The sequence below is a fragment of the Felis catus genome, chromosome D1, assembly GCF_018350175.1.
Source record: "Felis catus isolate Fca126 chromosome D1, F.catus_Fca126_mat1.0, whole genome shotgun sequence".
Taxonomy (NCBI): domain Eukaryota; kingdom Metazoa; phylum Chordata; class Mammalia; order Carnivora; family Felidae; genus Felis; species Felis catus.
Window position 1 is genome coordinate 18,401,608 of NC_058377.1, and position 26,175 is coordinate 18,427,782.

Consider the following 26,175-nt stretch of genomic DNA (forward strand, 5'->3'; position numbering starts at 1 on the left):
CATCTCTTTACTGAAACATAGTATAAGTAAACTCTCCTTGACCCCTTCACCATTGTTCTGTCCCTCCTAGGCAGAGTTTGAGAGTGAGAGTGAGGTATTACGATTCTACTTTTCTGTAGTCTGAAGGGAAAACATCTCTGGAGTTGGGTTTAGCTTTATTTGGCCTCTTGGGTTCTGCTATCTTTTCTGAGATTTTGCCCAATTATCATAGCCTTGTTTCACTTGTTTGAAGTCATATATGAAGAGATGGGGGTCGGGAAAGATAACCTTGGAGTTTGAATCATTTCACTTTTTCAGTTTGGAGCCTGGGAAAATTTCAGGTCCTGGTAGTTTCGCTTTTTGTTTGTTTGAGCTTGTTTTGTTCTGTTCTGTCCTGTTTTCCTTTGCTAAGATCTTGACATCCTGGCAGTGGGGTGTAGAGGCTTCTGGTCCCCGCGGTGTTTCCTCAGTCTTTCTCCTGGCTGGCTCCTCATCCCTTCAGCCCAATTTTCTGTAAATTGGGAAGTGTTAGCTCAGGATTTTCCTCTTTACTTTCTTTCTCCGTAATGGACTCTGAGGGTTGGGTTAGAATCTTTGCTAGCAGAACCACATAGTCCACGGCTGTGGTTCCTTTCTAAAAGGCTATCCCGGTAAGGTTACTCCCTCTCTTCTTTTGTTAGTTGTTGCTGGCGATATTCTTACCCTTTAAAAAAAAATACCGTTTTTGACACAAGTTCTAGGAGAGAAGATTCTGTAAACTGTGTCATCATACCACCATCTTTTCCAAGAAGTTCTACCTGGATTTCAAGTATTTATTTTCTAAAGGGTGTGTATGGTTTGACACTGTAAATTCCAGAATAGGAATGTAATGTTGACATTTTTTATTTGTATATAAACTTAGAATTCGCAAAGTACTCTCTCATCTATTATTTTATATAATTCTCTTGACTGTTTTATAAGGTAGGAAGGGCAGACTTTTTATCCCAGCTTTACTAATACGGAAACTGAGATCCAAAGGGATTGAGTCGATAAGTCACATAGCTAATTATAAGATGGAGTCAGGACTCTGAAGTTAGATCTTCTGACTGCAAAGCAAGTACTATTTTACCATAACCTGTTACTCCCTTTGATGAAAATGATTACCTCCATCCCTAATCACAGGCGTCTGCCTCTGTCTTTAATGTTCCTACCAACCTATAACATTGATGTAACTGAGTTAAAGCCAGAAGGAGGAACGGGGAGGTGAGGGAATAATCTTACGTGACCATTGTACTCTGATCGCGAATTAACGTCAGTGTCTCGGTTATAATAAAGCCGATATCAGGTTTTTTCATCATTTTTTCCTTCTCTGATTTGTAGGAACTGCTCAGCTTCCTCAGTATAATCAGACCCAGATCCTCTAAGGCTGGCAGTAGAGACAGGATCTTCCACATAGGAAACTTGACTTTGTGGGCCCTGCTCTCACCTCTGTAACTCACCTTCCTCGTAGCATCTTTTGCCATTTCTTCCCACCTTGATCAAGGAACTTCTGTTCCTCATTGGCCATTTGCCACTTTTTCACGAGAATGTATTCTGGAGTCTTCCACAAGTTCCTTGTACTGCAGCCAACAAGACCAGGCTGGAACATTCAAACAAGGCATCACTGAAAAAGCTAGATTAATAGCTCACATACAACTAGACTGTTGTTGTTGTTTTTGTTTGTAAGTCATCTTCTCTGGTGGCGAGAAGCCAGCCTGCTTCCACCTTCCCATCTGTTACCAAGGAACATGTGCTTAGATGTCTGCCCTTTTTGATGATGCGTCCAAGTAAGCGAGTTTTACAGAGTGGTTAGACGTCGCTCTGAAATTCCGGGAGTGTCTACTTTTCTCGGTTCTCCTTTCCTCTCTAAGTCTATCCGTAAATAATGATTAACAGCAGGCATGCTGACCATCTTTAGGACAGACTCTTCTATCCACAACAATGTGGTTTTACTGTAACCTCAAGAGGGCAACCGTATCAGATCACAGATGACACAAATAACTTGTCAGGTAGCTCCATGGAGATCATGTTAGAATAGGGTGGTGGCAGTGCAGTTTACCCGTAGTTCTGAAAAAGTCCGTGGTCCATATGCTAGTGGCTTAAGCTGACACTGTCTTTTTATCCTTCTAGGTATCATGAACTGATTACAAAATACGGGAAGTTGGAGCCTTTGGCAGAAGTGGACCTAAGACCCCAGAGCAGCGCGAAAGTAGAAGTCCACTTCAACGATCAGGTGGAAGAAATGAGCATTCGTCTGGACCAAACAGTTGCAGAACTAAAGAAACAATTAAAAACTCTAGTGCAGTTACCCACGAGCAACATGCTTCTCTACTATTTTGACCACGAAGCACCCTTTGGCCCAGAGGAAATGAAGTACAGCTCTCGCGCATTGCATTCTTTTGGCATTAGGGATGGAGATAAAATTTATGTGGAATCCAAAACAAAATAACCTCTACCAGCCTTGTAAAAACACATACATAAGGACTTCTTGCAGGGCATTTGTTCCCAATGGTTTTCTTTAGGAGGGAGAAGGTTGTTTTCGTTTCGTTTCGTTTTGTTTCAGTTTCAGGGGGGTTTTGTATATTTCTCCCCCTAGGACGGGTAGGGGACTGTTTTTGGTATTTTCTACCACAGATTTCTTCAGCTCAGCCAGCAGAATTGGCCACATCTCCAGTCCACCCGCCCTCCCTCCCTCACGAAAGATGACCAGGAAGCCGCCGTGTCCATACCGTGTTCACTGGGACGTGCCTGCCGCGTGGTCGTCCTGACCGCTTCGGGATACTTGTGGAAAGAGCACGAACAGTGTGTCCCCCGCAGGAGGGTAACTTGACTATTTAAATCCGGAGCAGGGATCTTTCCAGGAAGGGCCAGCATTTCTCTCCCCCCGTTCTTCCGCGTTCCCTCGTTCTCCCTCCTTTCCTGTTGTGGTTCAGTTTTTCACTTTGACTAGCGTCAGCCCCTGTTTACCTAGTAGCTTCATTCTGTCTATAAGTAACTTCTCATTTCTCAGTGTGGGCGGGTTTTTTTCTTCATTTCTCCCTTTTGAAACAATTTCGTGTTTTAAGCATTTTTCAACCTGATCCTGATCTCAGGTACTCAGTTAGCACCTATAACTCTGTTAGGATCTGGAAGAGGAGCAGACGGAGAGTTAAAACTCCAGGAAAACTTCCTGTTCGGCAGCACAGGCAGAGCAGCCTGGTCTCTGTACGTAACAGTGTCCACGTGGCTGTTCGCACACACTGTATCAACCCTCACGTCCATAGTATGAAATATGCCGCATTCCCGAGTTCGAATGTATTTCCTCATATCTAGCTATCTTTTTCCTGACCTTAAACTCCTGGGACCAGAGGCCTGACTTTAGGAAGGACCCAAGAAAGCAATGGATGTCCCTGCCAGGAGAGTTGAGAATTAGCTAACAGACGGTCTGTGGCGTGTGTGAGGGAGCATCGTAGGAGAAAAGTCGGGTCGTACAGGAGAAAGAGAGTGTCGTGGCTTCCTGCCTGTGTCGTCATTTGAAGTCCTTGCTCTTGCACTTTGCGTCAAAAGTGGGAAATTTTAATCAAAGGGAGTTTTGATTCCCAGTTCTTCCCTGGGATTTTGTGATGTCGTAACTGGACAGTTCTTTTTGTTTTACGTTTCCACTTAGCCGCCCCTCCTGAAGAACAACTCTGCCTAATCTATGAGTAAAGTCTAAGTGTCAAAACTCCAGAATTGCCTCCAAGTCATATTTTTTGCAGAAGCATATTTAAAGCACTTTTCTTTAAAAGCTGGTTCCTCACCTGCTCTGAAATCTTTGTGTTTGTTCTTGTAGTCCTTTGTTAATCAGTGTACTCCCTTTCTTTAATGTATGTCTTTCTTGGTCCACCATGTTTACACTTGGGAGACTTGAGGAAGGCTTAGCATAACTGAGGGCAGGAGATGTGCACATAAAAAAGAAGGTATGTTCTTTTTCGAAGAATGTAATCATTATCTGATTGCATTTGACTTTTTGACCTTCGTTACAGGATTCCACCGCTCCTACAAATTGTTTAATTTCGTAAGAAATTTTTAGGTGACTCTTATCAAATCCTTCACATCTGCAGAGTTGTGATTCTTATTGCTAGTTTAAATTTTTTTCCTATGCCGTAACAGCAGATGTTTATTCTCTTAATGCACTTCAGGTTCAGTGTCTGTAAAGCCTCTGACCCAGGCCTACTGAGTCAAATCTACGTTCACTGTAACATTAAAGGTGGAAACCAAAGGGTTTGAGAAAGATGAATGAAGCCCATCCTCCTGCTGCAAGACTCTATCTTTCAAAATCAGAAGAATGAGCAATGGAGATCGGGGCTGGGTATAAACAAGAATAATTATTTTGCAGTCACATTTTCCTGACAGATTTTTGGAAGTGGGGAAAAAAGCGTGGCAACAGTGTCATGAAGACAAAAACCGTGGGCGCTTTGTGTATGTGTGCATGAGTGCCGACGAGTTTGAAAGAGAAACCGTGTAATGGAGCCCATTGCTTTCGTCAGCCTGGGAGACAGATGCACTCTTATTTTTTGAGGTTATATGACCCCTGACTGTCCCGCAGCAGAAGGCAGAGCAAACACTTCTGTTATGCTTTAATCATAAGTGGAATGGTCACAACTAATGAGCTATTTTATATATGACAAAGTTTTATGAAATGCTTTTTTACTATTAGAGACCTGTTCCTTCTGTTACGACAGAACACAGCGTCCATCAACTGCAGGCATAATTCCCCTATTATACAGTTGCATGTCAGGGGAACTTCTCATCTAATGCAGTGGATGTGGGTATTTTTAGGGCATTGTAATTGATGGTTTTAATAATTGCTGAATACTTTTTGATTGAGATGAAATCTATCACAATTACTGGTCTTTTAGAGCTACAGAACAAAAGTAAAAGAGAGAAGCTATTTGAGCATGTGTACCTGTAGATTTATTTGGGTGGCTGAGTAAAGATGCTGCTTTTGAAATAAAATCGGTGCTGTGTAGACACTTGTAACCAAAATTATTTTTGTAACAGGCCGGAAAGGAGACAAGAGACCGTGGACCTTTGAGCCTAAATGTTATGCATAATTGATCGCTGCAGCTTATGTATTTTAATATTGACTTCCTCCATCCACATGCAGTGAGAGCATATTATTGGCATTTATGAGGCAAAATGCTGTCAGAGCCAGGGTTACAGATATTTCGCTGCTGGCGCAGTGTATAGGACATACCTGTCCTCAACTAGAAATTCTTTTCAGTTACGAAAAGGGAAAGGAATGATAGAAGAAAAAGCCAGATCAAAACCGAGGGGTCCTCCGTGCTCACAAGTAGCTGCTGAGGCCACAACAGAGATCAGTTTTCTTTTTAATTGACTTGTTGAAATATCCCAGACTGCTTTAAAGGAGAAAAAAAAGCTGAGCCCAGTGTCTTTCTTTATTATTACATTTTCTATTGTTTCTGCCACCATATCCGTAAACACATAAGAAAGCAACGGAAATCCCACACCTTGTTTCTTTTAAGAGCTTTTGGTGGAAATAAGCCCGAAACATGAGCTACGTGTAACAGAGCCGAGTGTCATGATGCTATGTTTTAAAATTTTGTTCGCTTAACAAAATGAAACGTCACCAGATGTTTCAGCTGTGTTGCTGAGTAAGCAGAGCGCCAGCCAGAGGACCTTTGTTGCACAGGGATCTGACCCCCACTCAGGGCTTGCTGGTGATAGCTTTTACCAGTGCACGTGTGTGTGTGTGTGTGTGTGTGTGTGTGTGTGTGTGTGTGTGTGTGTGACTTGCCCTCTGCGAAGTGCTAGGCTCTCTAGGGCACATAAAATAGGAGTACAAAATAATAGATTGTTCTCAGCGATGCCACTGCTGTTTATGAATTTGATTTTTCCCTCCGTTTCATGTTAGCTTGAAGACACAAACTGCGTTCAAGTACACCCAGAAGCTGTCTGTGTTACCAGATGTGTTGTGAACACTCTCTTTCTCATAGGTGCTTCCATAATATAACATGTCCATTGTAGTGACGGAGAGGGACGGGGCTCTCCCAGGCTCCTTCCTCACTTGCCAGTTGTCTCCTGCAGCTAATGGAAATATATATTTTATTTTAGAATATAATTTAAACATGAAGGTCTATTCTTTGCACTTTTTATTAATACATATATATAGAGATAATCTTTAAAAAAATTAAAAATCCAAGTCTACTTTCTCTTTGTGTTCTGATTTTTTTTCTGGAGTTTGGGGTCAAGATACGTGTTCGTTTTTATGCAGCTAAAAATTGACATCACTGCTGTGGTTGAGTCCTCTGGGGAACTGATCGAAGCTGGGAAGAATTTGACCATTTTAACAGATTTCATTGGGATTTTGCCAGTTGTAAATGGAAACCGCAAAAGAGAGATTCATAGGAAGTATGTTTATACTTCTACCATGTTCTTGGCACTCCCTCTTTATCCTTTTAAGGATAAAGACCTCCCTTGGAGATATTTGGCATCCTCTAAGAATGAAAACCTCATTTTGGTGCACTAAAAATTTACGACATGTTTTCAAGTGACGCTCTTTGCCTTTAGAAAATAATTTTCTGTAAGAATTAGGGTTTTGGACACTTGAACCCCTACCCACTTACCACTAACTTCTGGGTGAGCTGTAATGAGTTAACCTTATATCAAGAACGAAGGTCCAAGAAGTGTGCTATATTTCTGTATTGAGAAGACGGAGTCCATTCGCTTCTCTCTCAGCGCCCAGAAGCATGTGAGTATCGTGATCCGTTTAAATATTTCTACCTCTTATTCAAATTTCAAAGAATATAATTTTACCTTCTGTGCTAAATGCTTCTTAAGGCAGTATTTATTGTGAGCTTCTGTGAGTATACTGGCAAAGGAGACATATTTCAAGGCATCCAATACCCATTGGACTGAAAGATAGTGTGACTCCCACCAGTTCCCAGTTAGATGCACGTAAAACAAGAAGGTTAACCTTTGAAGTCAACGTTTCTCTTTCCAACTCTCCTCTGGAAAGGAAGTTAGTTGTCTGTGGTCTCCAACTTAGAAGTTCAGAGCCCAAATTCGTCCAGATAACTTTTGAAACCTATATATCATTTCATCTACTTTTAACCTTTTAATGTAATCAAGATTTAGGAACTGAGCTAATCCATGAACATTCCATATTGTATCTCCTTAAAATACCATGAATTTCTGATTCCTTTCCTTCAAAAATTGGAGAATAACACTGGAAATCTTTAGCATTTTTTGTTTAACAAACATCTATTAAAATGCTCAAATACATGTATTTGCCTATATGTGTGAATATAATACACTTTGGGGATTCCTGTGCTAGCCTCCCACCTTACTCTGAACTAAAGACAGCAACACAACTGAGGTTTTTCTTACTGATACAGTTTAGCATTATTCTGAGTCAGTGGCATTTTTACAACTTTTTATTAGGTCACTGAAGCAGTGACCTAAACAATAATTGGTCCTAACAGAGCCAACTAAAGAAAGGAAACCCATTTTTTAAATAGGTCAAACAAGAATTGCCACTAATTGAATGTTTTGTCTTACCCTTTTCTTCAATGTGGTTTAGACACCTGCATAATTTGCTTGCACTCTATTTGAAGGCTCGGATATTACGAGGGGAGTAACAAACTCCTAACCCAGGAGGAAGGAGAGCCATACCTGGATAGAGTTGCGGGTTGTATGAATCATTGCCAGGGGTCCAGGCTTAGAATGTTTGTTTCTCACATTTCTTCTAAACACTATGAATGAGCCATGATTATCAACCAGAACCCATTCTAGATGCACTACCGTATTAAGCCCCTTTGGTCTTCATGGCATCCCTATGAGCTTAGCCCTGTTGCTGTCTCTATCTTCTCTTACTAGTGAAGAGGTTGAGGCACAGATAGGTTGAGTAACTTGCCAAAGGTCACACCGTTGGCTAATGGCAGCAAAGCCAGGATGCAAACCCGGGGAATTTGGCTGTGGAATCCAGGCATTTGACAGCTGTTATGTAGTACTTGCTGTTAAAGTTCTCCATAACCCTCCCCCCACTCCCCACCATGACACACACACACACACACACACACACACACACACACACACACCCCTCTTCACTGTTGTTCTTTATGTGTCATTAAAACGGTATGTTCCTCAACATCCATTTGCTAAATTGATTTGCTCTATAACAAAATCACTGATGTGGCTGATGGCTCTAAATCCAAATTGGTATTTGTCCTCATGCCATTTCCAGAATCATGAGACTGCAGTTGATGTGTATCTATTGTCCTCCCTGCTCCTCTGAAATACCACTTGGACGCTTGTGATGGGTGCTGTTGACAAGAACAAATGAACCAAATAATATGATGCAAGAAAACAGATATTCTGGCTTTTAACCCGAGAACATTCTAGAGCCTCAGAACTTTCAGTAAACAGTCAAAGGTGAGAGAGGTCACTCAGTTCAATCTCAGACTTTTTTCAGAGTCATCAGTGTTTAAGTAAACTTAAAATGGATATTTATAGAGGAAAAAAGTTTTATAATTGAATGCAGCCTTTTTCAAAGGTTTCGTTGCAGGAAAGGATGAGGCTGTCACTGCTGTTGTTCCTCTTTAAAATTTAAGTGAGAGCCTTGTGAAGAATATAAATATTGCTGGCAAAATAGAGGAGAAAGTTCATCTATTACGGTCTGCAAGATCTAGATGTACCAAAAAGTTACAAACTGCAATTTCAGTTTGTCAAGTCTTTTCTTACACAGACTCTCCATCCTTGAATGGTTCTTAGTCACTGTAAGTAATACAATTAAGGTGTTAAGTGAGAATATAATGAGGCAGACATTTAAAAAAATACGTATTAAAGAGAAAAAAATGTTTTCCGAGATACCTGATATATTTGAAGGTACATGTAAGCCTGACTCCACTATTAAAGAATATAAATAGGACATTACGAATTGCTTTGGTTGTGTTCAACTTTTGTTTGGTTCAAATTTCAATTTGTTTACAAAAAAAGTCTTTTCAAAAACCATTTAGATTTATTTTCTAAATAGAAAACATTCACATGGTTTAAAAATCAAGCAATGTAGATGGTATCCATTGGAAAAACCCTACTCTATAACCCCCTGTACTTCATCATTTATCAGTTTCTTACACATCTTTCCAGAGTTTACATAACTAATAGCCAAAAAGAAGATACTTTTTGTTCCCTCTTCTACAGCAAGTTAGCATATTACACACTATCATGCACCTTGCTTTTTTTCACTTAAAATGTATCTTGGAGATCTCGGATCTCTACAGCAGGACATAGGGAATCACCTTGTCCTTTGTTTTCAGTTTAATAATAATATTTATATGGACACACTTTACCTTGTTTGGCTCATACCTTATTGATAGACATTTTTTCCTCTCTCTCTCTCTCTCTCTCTCTCTCTCTGTCTCTCTCTGTCTCTCTGTCTCTGTCTCTGTGTCTCCATCCCAATCTCTCTTTTATTTACTATTTTCAATTTGCTGCAGTAAACAGCATATGTTCTTTCACATATTTGAAATAAATCCATAGAATACATTTTTAGAAGAGGGATTGCTGGATCAAAAGGTCAAAGTGTTTGTACTTTTGGTAGATATTGCCAAATTGTTCTGCATTAGAGATACATAAAAATAACTTTCCCCCCTGGTTTTATTGTGTGTCCCAGCCCTGCAAAGTCAAAGACTTTACTGATCTTGTTCTTGATATATGATTACTGGTTTGTGCAACTAAGATAGGGTTCTTCCCAATTAGGCGTGCAAAGCTAGGCACTTGAATTCAACACATTACAGACTTGAATTTGCCATGCACCTCGCCTATTTTCTGAGCCATCTTTCCTCTGGAATCTAATGTTTAATCTTTGGTGAGATTTCACCTCTGCAGGAGAAGGTATATGTATTATTTATTCTTAACAACGTATGAATATTTGTTTCATCTGAGTGCTCTTGAAAAGTGATGGATTAATGGCCCTAAAACCCTTTGCTTATTGTCTACAGGAATCTTTGATTGGAACTGCTTCTTACCTGAGAAATTCTTCTAGAGGAACTACTTGGTACTATGTGGCAAATAGGGAATATAGTGTGTCCGGCCCCCTACCCTTTTCCCAGCTTTATGCTAATGTGCTGGCAAGGATGTTAGAATAAGGCCAGTTGTGAGCTTTTTTTGGGTTCTATTGGTCTCCTTAGAATTAGCTGTTCCAAACTCCTTGGCTAGATACAGATGCTAAAGTTGTTTTCAGAAAATATCTTTGAGTCCTTATTTAAATTTCAGAGATGAACATCTTTTATTAGATCTTAGGTCTAGAAAGTCTTCCTGATTAGTTAATAAACATTAATAAGTGTCATTCAATGTGGTTTTTGAAGAGCCAATGCCATTTTTCTCGTAATTAAGCCATATTTATTAGCTTAGTTCAAGCTCAGTGTCTAGAGTGAGTAAGGCCTGCATAAAAAAGAAATGTAACTTAAAGGCAACTAATATTAATTCTTTAAAAAAACAGGTTCCAGATCATTTGTGCTACAATTTGAACTGATGGTTTCAGTTTGCCATGATACTAATACATATGAACAAATTTAGAAGTAAGTTTTACATCAGGTTTTTAAAAATTTTGCATTTAAGAAATAAAACTTAAGAAATAAGACAAGAAATAACAAGTGATGATGAGGATGTGGAGAAAAGGGAACCCTCCTGTGCACTGTTGGTGGGAATGTAACTTGATGCAGCTGTGGAAAATATTATGGAAGTTCCTCAGACAACTAAATACAGAAGTACCATAGGGTCCACTAATTCCACTTCTGGCTATTTACCCAAAGAAAACCAAAACACTAATTCGAAAAGATATATGTACCCCTATGTTTATTGAAGCGTGATTTACAATAGCCAAGATATGGCAGCAATCTAAATGCCCACCGATAGATGAATGAATAAAGAACATGTGGTATGTGTACACAGTGGAATATTACTGAACCCCAAAAAGGGGACACTTGCCATTTGTGACAACATGGCCTGACTTAGAGGGTGTTATGCTAAGTGAAATAAGGCAGAGAAGAGACAAATATGATAGGATTTCCCTTATATTAAGTGGAATCTAAGCAAATAAGCAACAACAGAGAGACTCATAAACACAGAGAACAAACTGGTGGTTGGTTGCCAAAGGGGAGGGGGGTGGGTGAAATGGGTGAAAGTGACTAAGAGGTACATACTTTCAATTATTTTTTTAAATGTTTATTGATTTTGAGAGAGAGAGAGAGAGAGAGTATGCATGAGCAGGGGGAGGAGCAGAGAGAGGGGAGAGAGAGAGAGGGAGAGAGAGAAAGAGAGAGAGAGAGAATCCCAAGCAGACTTACATGCTGACCGCACAGAGCCTGATGTGGGGCTCGATCTCACAAGCTGTGAGCTCATGACCTGAGCCGAGATCAAGAGACACTCAACCAACTGAGCCACCCAGGCGCCCCTCCCCCCACTTTCAGTTATAAAATAAATAAGTCACAGAGATTAAAAGTACAGCCTAGGGAATATAATCAAGATATTGTAATGCACTTATGGTGAGCGTCTTGTAATGTATATGAATTGAATCAGTGCTGTGCACCTGAAACTAATTTAATATTGTATGTTAACTATACTTCAATTAAGTTAAAAAATTTTTAATTAAAAAAAATGAGGGGCGTCTGGGTGGCTCAGTCGGTTGAGCGTCCGACTTCGGCTCAGGTCATGATCTCGTTGGTCCGTGGGTTCGAGCCCTGCGTCGGACTCTGTGCTGACCGCTCAGAGCCTGGAGCCTGTTTCAGATTCTGTGTCTCCCTCTCTCTCTGCCCCTCCCCCGTTCATGCTCTGTCTCTCTCTGTCTCAAAAATAAATAAACGTTAAAAAAAAAAATGAAAAAAAAAAAAAAAGAAAACCAACAGACCACGAGTATCCCATCTTATAAAAGTTAATCTAGATGTCCAAGAATGAGGATCGTGAGGCAGTGAGAGAAGGAAACATCCAGATGTAATGCTCCTCAGAATCGCTTCATTCTGAATGTCTTTACTGTTTAGGAGAAGTCTTCAGGAGCATAACTGCTTCTTCTACATCATCCATTTCAAGGATTCTGCTCTGGATAACCGCCATTTTTCAGGGAGAACGTAAGTATGGCCTTAGATGCAATCACCTTATTGAACTGGATCTAGGAGGTCGAACATCGCTAAATCCGTGGCTAAGTGGTAGAAACAAGTGCACTACAGATGCATCCGGAACCTCCATGGCAGATTATACAACAAGGCAGAACATTCAGTTGTAAAGGGCTCGTAAAGGTATTCAAGACCTCGGTGTCCCAGATTCAGTTATCTGGGAAGCAGACACTCATAGAAGTTCAAAAGGCTTACTGGGGAATAACCCCTGTGAAAGCAAAGGGGGAGAAGGAGGATTGGACAGGAGGGGCCACAGACCAGGCTGTAGACCTAACAGTCTGCCAGCCCAGTAAGATGCCCTGGAGCCAAGAGGAGTCCCGCCCGGGGCCTTTGACCAATGCTTTTCTCGGCCAACACAATAAGGACACAATAAGGACATAACCTCAGCTTGAACCCTGATGTGAATACTGAAGGAGCCAACAACTGGAAGATGTCAGCTAACCACACTCCTCGTAGCAGGAAAGTATTCCTTGCGGGAAGGTGGATCTGAGTGGGGCACCTTCGTATCTACCACGGAGCATCCCGTGCGATTTGTAGATCCAGTTTTCTATAATGAGGGCCAGCTCCTCTCAGGCTCCAGTGGCCCCCTCTTCCCGGGGGGGATGCTGAGAATAGGGAGGTTAGGGAATGAACTGTAGCCCCTGTCATGGCAGTTGATTTCAGGGTCACATCTGTTAGACACTGTCTCCCTCTTCCACTGTCCATCTTATCACCTTAGCTATCACGTCTGGTGGTCTCAGCGTTTATCTACTGGTTTCTCCCAAGCCCTGATTCCCAAACAGTCTGAGACCCTCGTAACCATATGCTGTTCAGACCTGGGTTGCTACACTTGCCCGTCGCAGTCACAGTTGGGCAAGGGAGCACCAAGAGCCACCAAAACGGGTCACCTGAGTTCCACGCACATTATCCCTTGAATCCATCATGTAACAGCAGCCCCACCTCGTCCCGCTCATCAGGGTCAATGACTCCTAACAGGATGGTAGCTCATCTTCTTTCCTTCTGCTCTCTGAACACAGAGCCTGAGTGCCCAGGCAACGCCACAGCCATAGTTTATGGTTCAGTGGGACTCTCGCTGTGTTCCCCCTGGTGAGAGTGTACTCTCTTGGGGACCAGGATGTCAAAATGCACCACCCAGAGATGAGGGGCTGGGAAGCCCAAAATCTGTCAGTAATCATTGGGAGTAATGGCATGTGGGGCCACCTCTGCTTCCACACGTTGGTTCCCGGATCCATGTATTCTTCCTACTGGGGACTGCCTCATACTGTCCCCTACTGGGGACTCCTTCCTACTGCCTCATATACAGGTCTCTGACCCAATGCCTGTGGAGTATCCTTGAGGGTAGCACCCATACCCCTTCCTCTCGGTATTATCTCCAAGGTGGTGCTTACCCTGCTCCTTCAGCAATTCATTAGGTGCTTGATCAGGCCGGCATCTTTTGTGTCATGGCATTTGTGCTCCAGCCAGTGGATCCTATAGTCATGGCCCACTCCCACATCTCCTTTTTATGAAGTGGCTTCCCTAGTCACATGTTATTTTGCATGTGATTCTAGGCCTCTGGCTCAGGCATTCTGTAAGCCTGTCATTAACGGTACTGACTGAGTACCCACAGTAGAGGTCTACTGCTGTGAGAAGGAACCACTGGCCCCTCCAACAGAGTCATCTTGCCTCCAAGTGGCCAGTTGGTCTCTCCAAGGAGCAGGGACACACTGGGGGCTTAGCTTTAGTCTCTGTTAGTAGCAGATTGAATGTTCACAGGCAATGGAAGCCCGGTCAGCCTTGCTAAAGGGGAGTTCAGGCTACTGAGTCTATTCATTACTTTCATCCCTGCTGTTGTGGCCACTTCATACATGTACCCATTGTCCCAAAACACTGACAAAATCTGTCTCACGTCAATTGGCGAAGTCTTTTTGTCTACTTGGTTGCTTAGTCCCTCTTCTGTAGTGGATGCTTTTTTTGTGGATGTTAACATATGATACGAAGATCTTCATACTTGGTGTACATTCCCATCTGTCTATCCACATGTCTCTACTCCAGGCCTCCTTGGCGCTGATTTTCCAAGCTTTTTTTTCTTCCAGGTCGTTGTCTAGCTGGCTATGTGATTCACTACTGCCTACAAGTTTGTACATGTTCTAACTTCAGAACACTTTTCCTTTGACACAAGGTACATGACAAAATATATTGCCTAAGGTTCCACATGTTGGAAAGATGTCCCTTTATGATTGTATTTCCAAATCTACCCCCGAGTGAGGCAATAATAGCTACTATCTGCTTTAGGCTTGCATACACACACCAAGCTGAATCATCCACACCTCAAGCTTAGGCTTTTTTGTCTTCTTTCAGCTTATCGTAGGCACCCCCACCCCACATGTAGCCATATGTGTAATTTGGGTTAAGGGGGTGCTGGTGCAACCGTAGCACGTGACACGGAGTCTGAGCTACCTGGCCAGGCAGCTCGCCATTGCCAGTCTTAGATACACTGTTTCCAACTTATGATACATGGTTACTGGGTCCGCCTGACTTTCTGACTCCCAGGTCATGATGGGAGTTGTGGACACATGGTCACTTGGATCTTGGTCAAATGTGCCATCACAGGGCCCAGTAACATGCCAGGAGCTGGTTTTCAGGAGGTGTGGTTATTCTCTACTGCAGATGGTATGACCTTGCTCTAAAACTCCAGGGACCTGTGTTGTGATTCTCCCACTAGGGTTTGCAACAAACTCCACATTTTATCTTTTTTCCACCACTGACACCTCCAACAAAGGGTCTACTGAATATATGACCCAAGTGTCAAGGTTCCTTGCATTTCAGCCTAGAGCTATTCCAAAGTTCTTTTGCTCTTTGTTCTTTTGCCCCAGTCAAAGATGGTTGAATTCCATATCACTTGGAATAGGGGAGCTGTTTTCCTAGGTATGGAATGTGTGGCCTCCAGAACCGAAAGAAAACAACAAAGAAGGAAGAATTTCTTTGTAGAGACATCGCAAAATGCAGAATTTGTCTTTTCCTTTGGAGGGGGGGTCCCGGCTTGCCCCTGACTACTGGATTTCTAAAAATTTTACTGAGGTATTAGCCCTGAATCTTTGAAGGATTTATCTCCCATCTTTTGGAGCACATGTGTCTTCCTAAGGCCTGGAGGCTTCTAGTCACCTCTTGCTCATCATGCCCAGTCAGTTTGATGTTATCGAAGTAATGAAGTAGGTCTTTGGGAGAAGGAGTGGGAGAATCATTACCATAGATATTTGTCATGGTGTTTCAGGGTCCTTCTCTTTGGGAACCTGGTTACCTTTTTTAGTCTACAGGATCCAAATTTGAAAACTGACTCCAAGCCACAAACTGAGCAAGTGATCAAGAATTTGGCAGGGGAGGCGGGGGGGGGCAACTGCCTTCAGCCTCTTGATCAACCAATTTTGCCCTTATAAAATTATATATAGTAAGCAATCCCCCTTGTCAGCTGCTCATCTACTTTGCCCTGTAATGCCATGCTCTGTTAATCATCTCCTTAATTCTCTGTGGATCAGGCCCCCTTGGCTGCCACTCTGATCTGTTTGGTCATTATGAAGATTGTGGCTCCCTCGGCTTCAGGCAGCAGAGTGCTGCTACCCGGTCTCTATCGTTTCGGGGGCCCATCTTCTCCACTGGTATCAGGTAACCAAGTTCTATGACCCCCTCTCCTGCTCTCTGGCCTGCAGAGGGAAACCACCACGAGTCTCTTAGTGACGCTGGTGCTTTCCTCACCAGCAGATTCCTGCTGGCTTTGGTGGAGGATGTGTCTGTCCTCTGGGCCTCCCCATGGAACATGGCCATTTAGTGGGTCTTCCAGACTCTCGTAATATATCTGATCCCGCATGTTCACTTCCCTGAGCCTTTAATCCCTTCTACCATCTGCCACAGTAATTCAGGCATTTCAGCATCACTCAGTGTGGGCTATCAATCACTCTTTTCCCAGCTTCCAGGAGCTTCCCTAGCAGTGAGTTTGCACCACTCCTTGGGGTCCTTGCATGTTAAGGCCTGTATCCTTAGAGAGTGCCCCCAAGTGCATGAACCTTCTCTTATTCCGTGTCATGGCCCAGTCTCCTTGACTGAGCGCTCTCGCAATCCAATCCCATGCCAGGATACACCAGGATGCCCTGCAGCTCCTTTGGGGGTGGTCCCTTTCCTCCTTCATGAGGCCCGGTGAGCTGCCACTTGACCTTGATTATAGGCCTAGCAGTCAGGAGATGGGAACAGCTTCTGAAGGGGAAGGAATCCTCTCTACTGTCTTCCTGTGCTGGGAGAAATGTTAGCTCTTAATGAGGTGGAGTGGGATGTGTCTGAGGGCTCAAAAACTTTGAGAAATCCAGAGAGTCAAAATCTTTGGGGGTATCTACCAGATAATGCCATCACACACGCATACACACACACGTATATATGTATGTACCTATCTGTATGTATGGATACAGATGTGTATGTGTATGTATGTATATATAACGTTAAATATACATATAAGCTTTTTCCAATTAGGCCCTGATTTTGGCATAATAGAGCTGTCGGCTGAGCACGTGACATAGTCTTTGTCAGCTCAACTAGGCTCTCCAGAGCAAAACTGCCCATTATAGAAGGCTTGCTTTCGGTGGAAAGTGCTGGACTCTTGTCCCACCACCTGCCCAGTCGCTGGCTGGGGGCCGCCCCAGGAAGAGCCTGCCCTTGGCTCCTACGCTGAGGCTGAGCCTGCAGGAGGTACCAGCTGGAGGCTGATGGCCAAGCGCACTTCTCACTGCATCCATCCCCACTGGTTCCAATCTGACCATCTCTGTCACAGAAACGGTACAGGCAACCTGAGACAATCAAGCAGACCAAAAAACAGCACGTAAAGCCCCTTCCGCTTGTTTTCAGGGAATTGCATTTTCTGGGTGTGTTGGGGGCGTCTCGCCTCCTGCCTGAAGCGCAGCACCTTCACAAAGCGCACGCGTCTTGAGTTACTGGCTCCAAGCCGCCCCCACGCCACCTTTGGTCTAAATCTTGTCAAAAATCTTTGCTCACTTCACGCCTTCCACAAAATAAGCCCTCCTGCCGACACGGCATAAAAAGGGATTTTTTGTCCTTGCCCCATCTGTGACCACGGAGCGGACGCCCAGAGTACGCGCGCGCACACACACGGACCGGCTTCCCGGCCCAACCGGTGATAAGCCAGGGCCAGCCTCTCCTCGAGCACTGGCACTAGCTGGCACCCAGATTCCCAAAGTCATTCTGACTCATTTACGCCACCGTCTTGTATATCCGGTTATGCCCAGACGGCACATTGCCCCGGTCCTGCCTCAAGAAGGATGCATTTAATAGGGGTCAGAAGGGCTGAGATATAAATATCCTTGAGTGCGTGGAGAAAGAAAACCAAAGCAATTATTATGCCACTGGCAGTTTTTCAAATAGAGGCAACCATTTTGCTTTAAGACGTTTAGGCTGAGCATAGGAGTAAAGACTTAAAGACTGGGCAAGGAGAAAGCTTTTCTGGGAGGTCTTGGATTTGCGTTTAATCTTACTTTAAATCGACACCCCCAAGAGTTAGATTTTCTGTCATATAGACGTGTGCCTCTCAGACGCAAATATTCCTTTGACACCTGTAAGTAAATCGATGTGGAAGACTCATAATAGTGGTGAGAGAGTTGGTTTAACGTGCAAAATGTACTAAATTATGTCCCAGCTTTGGAGGAAAATACTGAATAAAGTAGACTAAAAACATTCCCCAAGAGCTCCCATTCATTTTAGGACAACTTGCTCAACTGGAATTATGTTTTTCTGTACAGTGGGGCATTTAAATGTCTGGTCAGAGAGAAATTGGGAGGAATTTTGAAATATTTTGACCGACTTTATGCCTCAGGCAACTTTTCCCATTCTGCATCGAATGTAGTGTGTTTTTACTTTGCTCACAATGCCTTTTAAATTATTTGCTTTACTGCACATTTTTGTCCGGAGGGATCGGTCCCTCCCCTCTCTTCCTCCGAGGACCCTCAGCAGGCCTCAGGGGAGGTTTTCAGGACATGGTGTGGTTTTGCCCTGGTGAAAAGGGAGGGTTTGCACTGCTTACCTCCTTTGGTTTTGTGAGGAAAGCGCCCTGGCCCATCAAGCTGTGCAGCGGCATATCAGGGGGAAAAGGGAAGGAATAAAAACCTAGAAAAGTTTGAGAAAGTTCCTTTAAATACTTCATGCATACCTGCAGGGGGTGGGGAGAGGGGTAGAAAAACAGAGTAGAGCCTATCTGTGGCAACTGGGGTGGGGGGAAGACTTTAGTAGAAAACCACCTTCATTTAAACGTTAGAGGCAGCAGCTTTGTTTGGAGTTTTAATCCCATGCTGGTGGATGCTAATTCTGTAACATTATACAGCTGCCTTTTTTTTTGGGTACAAAGGTGGAAGGGGGGTTTTCTTTTGTGTTTTTCAGCGCAAAGTGATTCTGATCAGAAAGGACCAAGGTTTCAGCTCCTACCTGACATTTCCATCTGAATCTACTTTTTTTTTTTTTTTTTAAGAGGGGGAAAGAAAGGTCTAGTTTTTCAGGAAAAGAACCTCTCTACGCAATCCTGAAACTGATCTTTAGATTTGCTTTTCCTTAATCAATAGAAAAAACCTTTGATTGCAACTCAACACTTATCTGACTCTAACACAGGACTAACTGAATTTTTGGTTTTGCGAGGAGGGGATTCAGACATCATTTCAGGAATCAGAAATAATCGGCAGCAAGTAGGGGAGAACTGACATGAATTCTTGTCTTACCTAAGTTTTGCCTGGTTTCCCAAGATTTGGCTTAATATTTCTGACAGTTCCTCCAGTCTCTACAGAACAGGTTAGTGACATTTTTCATAAATACAAATACTTAAAAATGAATCCTCCTTACTGCTCTCTGAACTGTTTCCCTAAAGGCTCAAGTCTTAAACTCGCATGGCAGCTCCCTCTGCTAAAGCCTCGTGTGATCTCTGTTAGTCTTACTACCATTTTCAGCAAACGGACTAATATTTATTGTGTGCTTGAGACTTCAATGTATATACCTGACATTGAAGATTTACAATAAAACTCTCCCAGGGTAAATTCACTGATTTTCCATGAAAATGTGGCTGAAAAATTGCAGTAGTTTCCAATAATAAGAGGAGGGTTTTTTTTCAGTTTTTGAGAATTCTATCGGAGCAGACTGCAGGGTCTACCTGTGTACTTGGTTCTCAAGCAGGTATATGCATAACTTGGATCTTTGCATTCTGTGTGCGCATCTCAGCTTTGTGGAGCGGCACAGACCATCCACGCTCCTCACGGAGGACAAAGCCGCCAGTTCAGTGATTGTAACTAAGATGCAAACAAGTTCACTTTTGTGATGTTCCTGCTTTAATTAATTTGCTGGAACTAATTACTTGCTTGCTATGTACTGGATTCTATTTTTATTGTAATGCCAAGGAGCAATCCTGGCGTGGTTCCTCTCTATTACCAACGTGTCTATCGTTCCTTTCACTAAGGAAAGTCAGTGGACAGAGTCTTCTATTGCCTGTGAATCTGGTCCGTACTTCAAAATGATGGATTGGCTCTGTCCTAGAGGGAAGGCGATGCCAAAACTCTAAATCCTCCTCTCCTACCTGCAGAAATACATTGTGCTTTAATCAACTTTTTATTTGCCCCTGATCAAAAGCTATTTTAAAAATGAGGAGAGCCAGGTCTCACAGAGGACGGATGCTCGTTCTAGAGACACAACGCAGGACCTGCCTCTTTAGAGTCTGGTCCTATTTCTCGTCCTTGGTAGCTACAGCATAGACGCCATTCCTTTACTCCTTGCCACCTTCATTGATTCCATAGAATTTCCTGCAATTTGAATGATCTTATTGTACTTACAAACTGGCATCTCATGGGGGAGTCTAATTTGTTCGTGAAGCGTTGAACTCGGGAGGACCTGCCAGCATTCAGGGACTTTCAACCTGATGCAGAACTGTTGATGCTGTTATGTGAATTTGTTCTATGATGGTTGTGATGTGGCTTGGGATTTGCTACCAAACACACCTGGTGTTGTATTTACTCTGGCAAGCTGGGGATTTTTTTTTTCTTTTTCTTTTTAAAATTCCAGGATGAATTATTCATCATTACTTAGAATTTGGGTCTCTTTCATCTTCGCACTTGTACAGCAGCAAGGTGAGTACTCCAGAATTCCATAAAGCTCGTGATTAGCATGCTCTTGAATTTATAAAGAGATACTTTTGTTGGAACTGTAATCGTCAGGGCAGGTGGACATGTGTCTACAGATACAGCAAGAAAAATGTAACTCACACTCCGTGGTCAAGGGCAAACTTCATTAACTTTGAATGGTGTTCACTTCGATTCTTCCTTTTTCTTATTTAACTTCAAACACAATTTGTATATGCCAGGTTGCCCCAGGTTAATGGAGTCGATCTTTAAAATAATGTAAATAATTTTCATTAAAAGTATATGGTATAGGTTCATGTGCACCCCATGCCTGATGATTGATTCCAATGAGGGCATTTAACCAGTGGCTCAGGTTTTAAAGGGTATTTTAAAAATATACTTGTTTTAGCCCAAATCAGGAATTCCCAATGGCATTTATGTCTTTGACTTGTATATTCGTGGCCTTGTACAATGGCAAGAAAACCTAAAACTTGCAGTGAACTGTGAAAATTATTCTCCTCAGTAATTTCATCTTCTCTGGGTAGCATCGCCCTGGGTAGGTGAGAGGCTACATACATTTCTTTCTACTGTTTTTGTATTTTAGAGAAGAAAGATGGGGAAATCTATACAGATTTGAAACTTTTATGACTAAAATTCTAAAGCATCTTTCTTGGTTTTGTTTGTTTGTTGGGTTCAGCTGACACATGCTTACAAGTCTGAGTGAACAGACCTATACTGCGTGTATAACCCTAACATTTTTTTGCTACGGGTGGGTAACTTTAAACAGTGATACTATGCAAACTATAGTGTGAAACCCCACAATAATGAGAGTCCTATGGACCCTAGCCTCCTACACCTGCTCTAAGAAAGTTATGTTTTATTTGGTGAGAAAAAAAAGTTCTGGGAGCATAGTTATATATTTATTGTGAAATTCTCAGCCTAAAGCTGGCATGGGTAGGCATCATCTTTTCTTTTGTTAATTCTGTTGTCAATGATAGGCCATGCTGTTCACAACTTGTATTTTGTTAGAATAGTGATGGCTTTGAAGGTGGAAACTACTATAGTTTCAAGCTACTTCCCTTTATTAAGCACCTTTCTCATTCAACAAGTATTTATCAAGTACTGACAATATTTGGTATCTTTATTATTTGTATTCTTTTTTTTTAATTTTTTTAATGTTTTTATTTATTTTTGAGACAGAGAGAGACAGAGCATGAACGGGGGAGGGGCAGAGAGAGAGGGAGACACAGAATCGGAAACAGGCTCCAGGCTCCGAGCCATCAGCCCAGAGCCCGACGCGGGGCTCGAACTCACGGACCGTGAGATCGTGACCTGAGCTAAAGTCGGACGCTTAACCGACTGAGCCACCCAGGTGCCCCTGATTTGTACTCTTAAAATGGAAAAATTTGAACGATTCATTCTCTCCTGTTTAAAATCATGAACTGGTTAGGTTCACTCATGAAGAGAAGAATCTTGCAAATTTGCCTCACCTTTAGAGCAAGGAAAGAAGTTAGAGATAGCTTCCAGGACCGCACTTTCCTGCGTCCTCCCTGAGAGGTATGGACTTTCCTTTTCCTAGACAGACTGGCCAAGGCTTCCCAGAATCTGAATTAATCCTTTCATTAAAATGATTACAATTCAGCATGAATTTCAGCCCTTACTCATACTCGGGCACGACTCCTAAAATGTCCCCTATGAAAGATAAATCCATGACATGGTTTGATTTGTTGTTATTAATTTAAGAAAGTGCATCACCCTTCAAATTTAATAAGTGTCTATGGATAACGCCATGATAGGGATTATAAAGAGACTTTTTTTTTAAAAAGGCCCTACCTTCTAGGAATTTGGAATTTGTTACGTGTGTGTGAAGACGAATTTTAAAGAGCCCTTGTTTGCCTGCTGACTGTGGCATTAAATAAAGAACGTCGGCTGCGCTCCTGATTACAGCAGCTACAGCCCTCCTTAACGGTCCGATTTGGTTGGCTTCCTGGAGACTTCCGGGGCTCGGGGAACAATGCTCGTGCACTAATGACTGGGCTAGTTTCCCTGTTCTCCTCTGATGTTAGCCGTTGGAAACAGATTAGCTCTCTGACCAGACAGATCTCTCATTCCCTGCTCCAGGAAGAGAGAAGCTGGCACTTGGCCAGGCCCTGCTGTAGTCCTTTCTGGTCCCTGTGTGTTCTCCCTTACGTGAGCTGTCGTATCCTCACTAAAAAGCTCCCGAAGGAGCAGGACGGTCCTTGGCCAGCTGCTCGCCAGCCTATCAGCACCATCAGCACAGAGCAGGGACTTTCTCAAGGAGAGGACCTCGCCTGAGATTGGGGTGTTGCAAGCAGGTAGCTCAAGATCCATGGCCAGAAGCCCCAAATGGATTTGCCACTGGCCGTGAAAGTTAACACTTAAAAAAAGGAAGAAAAGGTGATACTCTATGGTTCTATTTTCATTCAAGACAAGAAAGGACGGAGGCAGAGAAAAGATACACCCCCAAACGTAGATTATTTCATAGAAGCCATTGGACCTGATCATCGGTAACACAGACCTTGGGGAAATGGTCTAATCTCTCGTGCTGAACCAGGCCACCTTTGCAAGAGTTTGGAAGAGACACTTCTGAGACATAAGCCGGGTTGCCAGGATGGGTGGTGATGTGGTTTACCAGAGGCGAGCTGTGTGTGTTCGTGCGATGACCCTCACCTTTGACCGGGCTGATGAGTAAGAGCCCCGTGCCTCCTCTCCAAAGAGTTCTCGGGGCCCAGCCTCCCTCGTCCCAGAGGCTCCCATGTCTGTCTTTCGTCAATAGGAACTGGGCAGAGAGCCCTCTCGCAGGGCCTGGGCTCAATGGAGTTCATTTGCGGGCCAGTTACTACAAACCTTCTCCTCCCACTTTTGTCCTGGCTCCAACTGTTGCTTATTTCCTTCTGGGATCTTCTACTGTGCAGGAGGAGGAGGGGACTCCTTTCAGGAAAAGACAGGATAGTGAAATTCTTAAGCCAGGAAGGAGGTTCATAGCCACAGGCCACCGTCTCTCAGCTTGCCTTCCGATCAAGGATGAAGCTATCCTACGCCCTGCCAGACGGAGAAACCCCGTCTCAGTGCTCTGAGAGCTCCAGGCAGGGGTGATTTCACAGCCCTCCAGACAGTTTTAACCGTTGCTCTCTCCAGAACGTATGGAAGCACAGAAACAAAGCATGAAGTGATTTCTCCTAAGGAGAAATGGCATTGCTCCCATACTTTCCTTTCCAGAGGCAGAAGATAATGCATTGTGTACAGCTTAGGTTTAGGATAAACGAAAAGGCAGTCTGACTTGCATTTAGTTTGTAAGGCTCACTGAAAGAAGCTGGCTTTAGTGGGTGGGAGGGAAGCAGCTTGCCAAGCGAAGAGGGCCCTGCCATCTAGCTTACCACCGTCTCTCTCGACAGCTCAGCCCAGGGAGCTCATGTATCCATTCTGGCAGAATGACACAAAAACCCCGAAAGTAGACGACGGAAGCTCATCCGAGATTAAGCTGGCCATCCCCGTTTTCTTCTTTGGCGTTCCTTACCGCACCGTCTACGTAAGTGGAGGAGAGCCGGGCTCTGCTCTTTGTTTATCATTAAGGAAAACATTTTAAACACCTTCGTCCAGGGTTCCAGGAATGGAAGATTTATTGCCAGCCGGAACGACAAGTTCTGAGATTTCATGAGCTGATAGGTTTTATGATTAAGAAAGTCAAAGGTATATTTAATGGCTAATGTTCATAGTAGAGGAGTATACAGGGCAATAAATTGCTTTTGTGGGTGATTAAACACAGAAGTGAAGCAGAGGCCCCGATGCCATGAACATTATTTCTGCTACGCGACAAGATAAAAAGATACAATGAACCACAATAGGAGCAATATCATTTTTCTTTCCCTTCTGGGGGTGTGAAAAGTTTAGGCATCTGCTGTTCTTTAGCTTCCTACCAATTTGGAACAGAGCCAGAGCATCGTAGAGGGGTAATCAACTATTATATGTAAGTTGTTTGCAGAACTGGCCGTCTTTGTTGGGTCTGAGCTATGCCATGGGGTCCCATTTTCAAACCTGCATGAAGAAATGGTACCATTTGTGTCAGAGTTCTCCTGGGCACCTGTGTTCTCAGGTTATTATGATTTTTTTTTAGGTCTTTGAGTTTGTTGCTAGTGAATGGTGGCACACTGAGAAGGTTCAGAGAAACTGAACCTGTCTCTATCTTTGGCCTTAAAGCATGGGGTGAGGTGTATGTAGATTCTATCACATTCTATTCTATTCTATTCTATTCTATTCTATTCTATTCTATTCTATTCTATTCTATTCTATTCTATCCTATCCTATCCTATCCTATCCTATCCTATCCTATCCTATCCTATTCCATTCCATTCCATTCCATTCCATTCCATTCCATTCCATTCCATTCTGTGTCTTGCCCTGAAGGAAGAACTGAAACTCCAATGCCTCTGTCTCTGGCCATCTCTGCACCTGGGACCTCTGTATTGCCCACACTTTGATGTATCTCTAAGGACTGACACCTATCAGAAAGTGGCTCCCTCCTCCACTGTCGAACCAGTGGTCCTTGAACCTGCAGCATCCACATCACTTTGGCGCTTGTTAGAAATGCCACATCTCAGGGCACCCCCCCCCCCACAAACTGCTGAATCAGAAGCTGGGAAGGGAGCCTGGTAATCTGAGTTTTAATGAGCCCTCCAGGTGATTCTGAGGCCCACAAAAGTCTGAGAACCTCTGATCTTCACTACAGAATATAAGCAAAACACATGTGAGTCGATACCACCTCCCTCCGCTAGTCTGTGAGTCTTAATGACAGCTGTTATTTCCTAGCCAATACCTTGCTCTGGCATCCTGAGATGCCTTTTGGGGTCCACTTACAGCAGCGCCTCCTTAGTCTGTAACAGCCGATTGTAAATTTCAGAATGCGTTGAGCTGGTTTTGGAGATGAGAGACGTGTACAGGACTTCCATTCTGGAAGCCTTAGTCTCCCATACCTCTAGAAAACATGCGTTTCATCGAGCTGCTCTTTCTCCTCTATTGTCTCATGGAGTCTGAACAATTCTTGCCCTTGCAAAAGGAGCATCCTTAATTTGGGGTAGACTTATTTGGGGGCAAAATGTTCCCTGGGTTTCCAGTGCTCTGAGTCGTGCAATCTTTTTCGAGCTTCTCCTCTGGGTTGTTGGCTCTCTCGCGCACCCAAGAGGCTCTTAACATCCTTGTAGCTGGATCTCCACTTCCCTTCCAAACCATACACTGTGGCTCCCCAAACAGATTGATGCACCCTTGGCCCAGGCACTGATAACTTACCGCTGGGATCTGGGTCACTGTTAATGTCCATAATATTACTGATTAAGAGGATGCAACCAACAATTAAATGTATAGGCAAGTGATCTCCAGGTTTTCTGGAGGTGTTGCAAGTGTTCCCATCCCAGACATTTCTGCTGTCGAAGCCGTTGTACAAGCCACAGGTTAAATCAATCTCACGGAGCTGCAGGCACAGGCAGAGGCTGAATTGTGTACAGGTCCTGCATCAATGGAGTGTGCATATTGGCTCTGATTTGCAGTAGGCTCAGTAATTTAATAAGCTTACTGAGCCTTTTGCAAGTCATGAAGAAATCACCATAGGATAGTCATTTACATATACAACGTATAGGTTTCACATCTCCATTTTTATGCAGAGATTATACAAAGAAGCCATCAGACTACAAGAGCTATCATGGAATTGGGCATCTGTAGGTTGTAACCTCGTCCTTGATGTGGATACAGAGTGGTTGTGAAGTCAATTGAATCAATAGCCGTCCTTTAAATGCCTCATTCAGAACAGGGTATGGTTGATCCTGAGATCTGAGTTCAATAATGGAGTATTTGATTTAGCTTTTACTGACTCTCTTCTACTAGGAATC

General features: G+C 43.2%; 1 protein-coding gene and 1 long non-coding RNA gene across 6 annotated transcripts in view; one reads left to right on the forward strand and one right to left on the reverse strand.

Annotated features, from left to right (window-relative positions):
- TECTA (tectorin alpha) overlaps positions 1–26,175 on the forward strand; it is a 161,446-nt gene that overhangs the window by 70,357 nt on the left and 64,914 nt on the right. For 2 of the 3 annotated variants that reach the window (XM_023239199.2, XM_023239200.2), the window contains one exon: positions 2,128–6,191. In XM_023239199.2, the coding sequence (XP_023094967.1) occupies positions 2,128–2,446 (319 nt within the window). In that variant the 3' untranslated portion in view covers positions 2,447–6,191. Of the gene's footprint in view, positions 1–2,127; positions 6,192–20,219; positions 20,285–23,691; positions 23,826–26,175 lie in introns of those variants that run through there. The other variant, XM_023239201.2, reaches the window with a different exon arrangement.
- LOC109491843 overlaps positions 5,336–26,175 on the reverse strand; it is a 63,006-nt gene continuing 42,166 nt past the window's right edge. For all 3 annotated transcript variants that reach the window (XR_002736120.2, XR_006586047.1, XR_006586046.1), the window contains 2 exons: positions 18,208–18,290; positions 5,336–6,066 (listed from right to left, as the gene is read on the reverse strand). This is a non-coding gene — a long non-coding RNA (uncharacterized LOC109491843). The remainder of the gene's footprint in view (positions 6,067–18,207; positions 18,291–26,175) is intronic.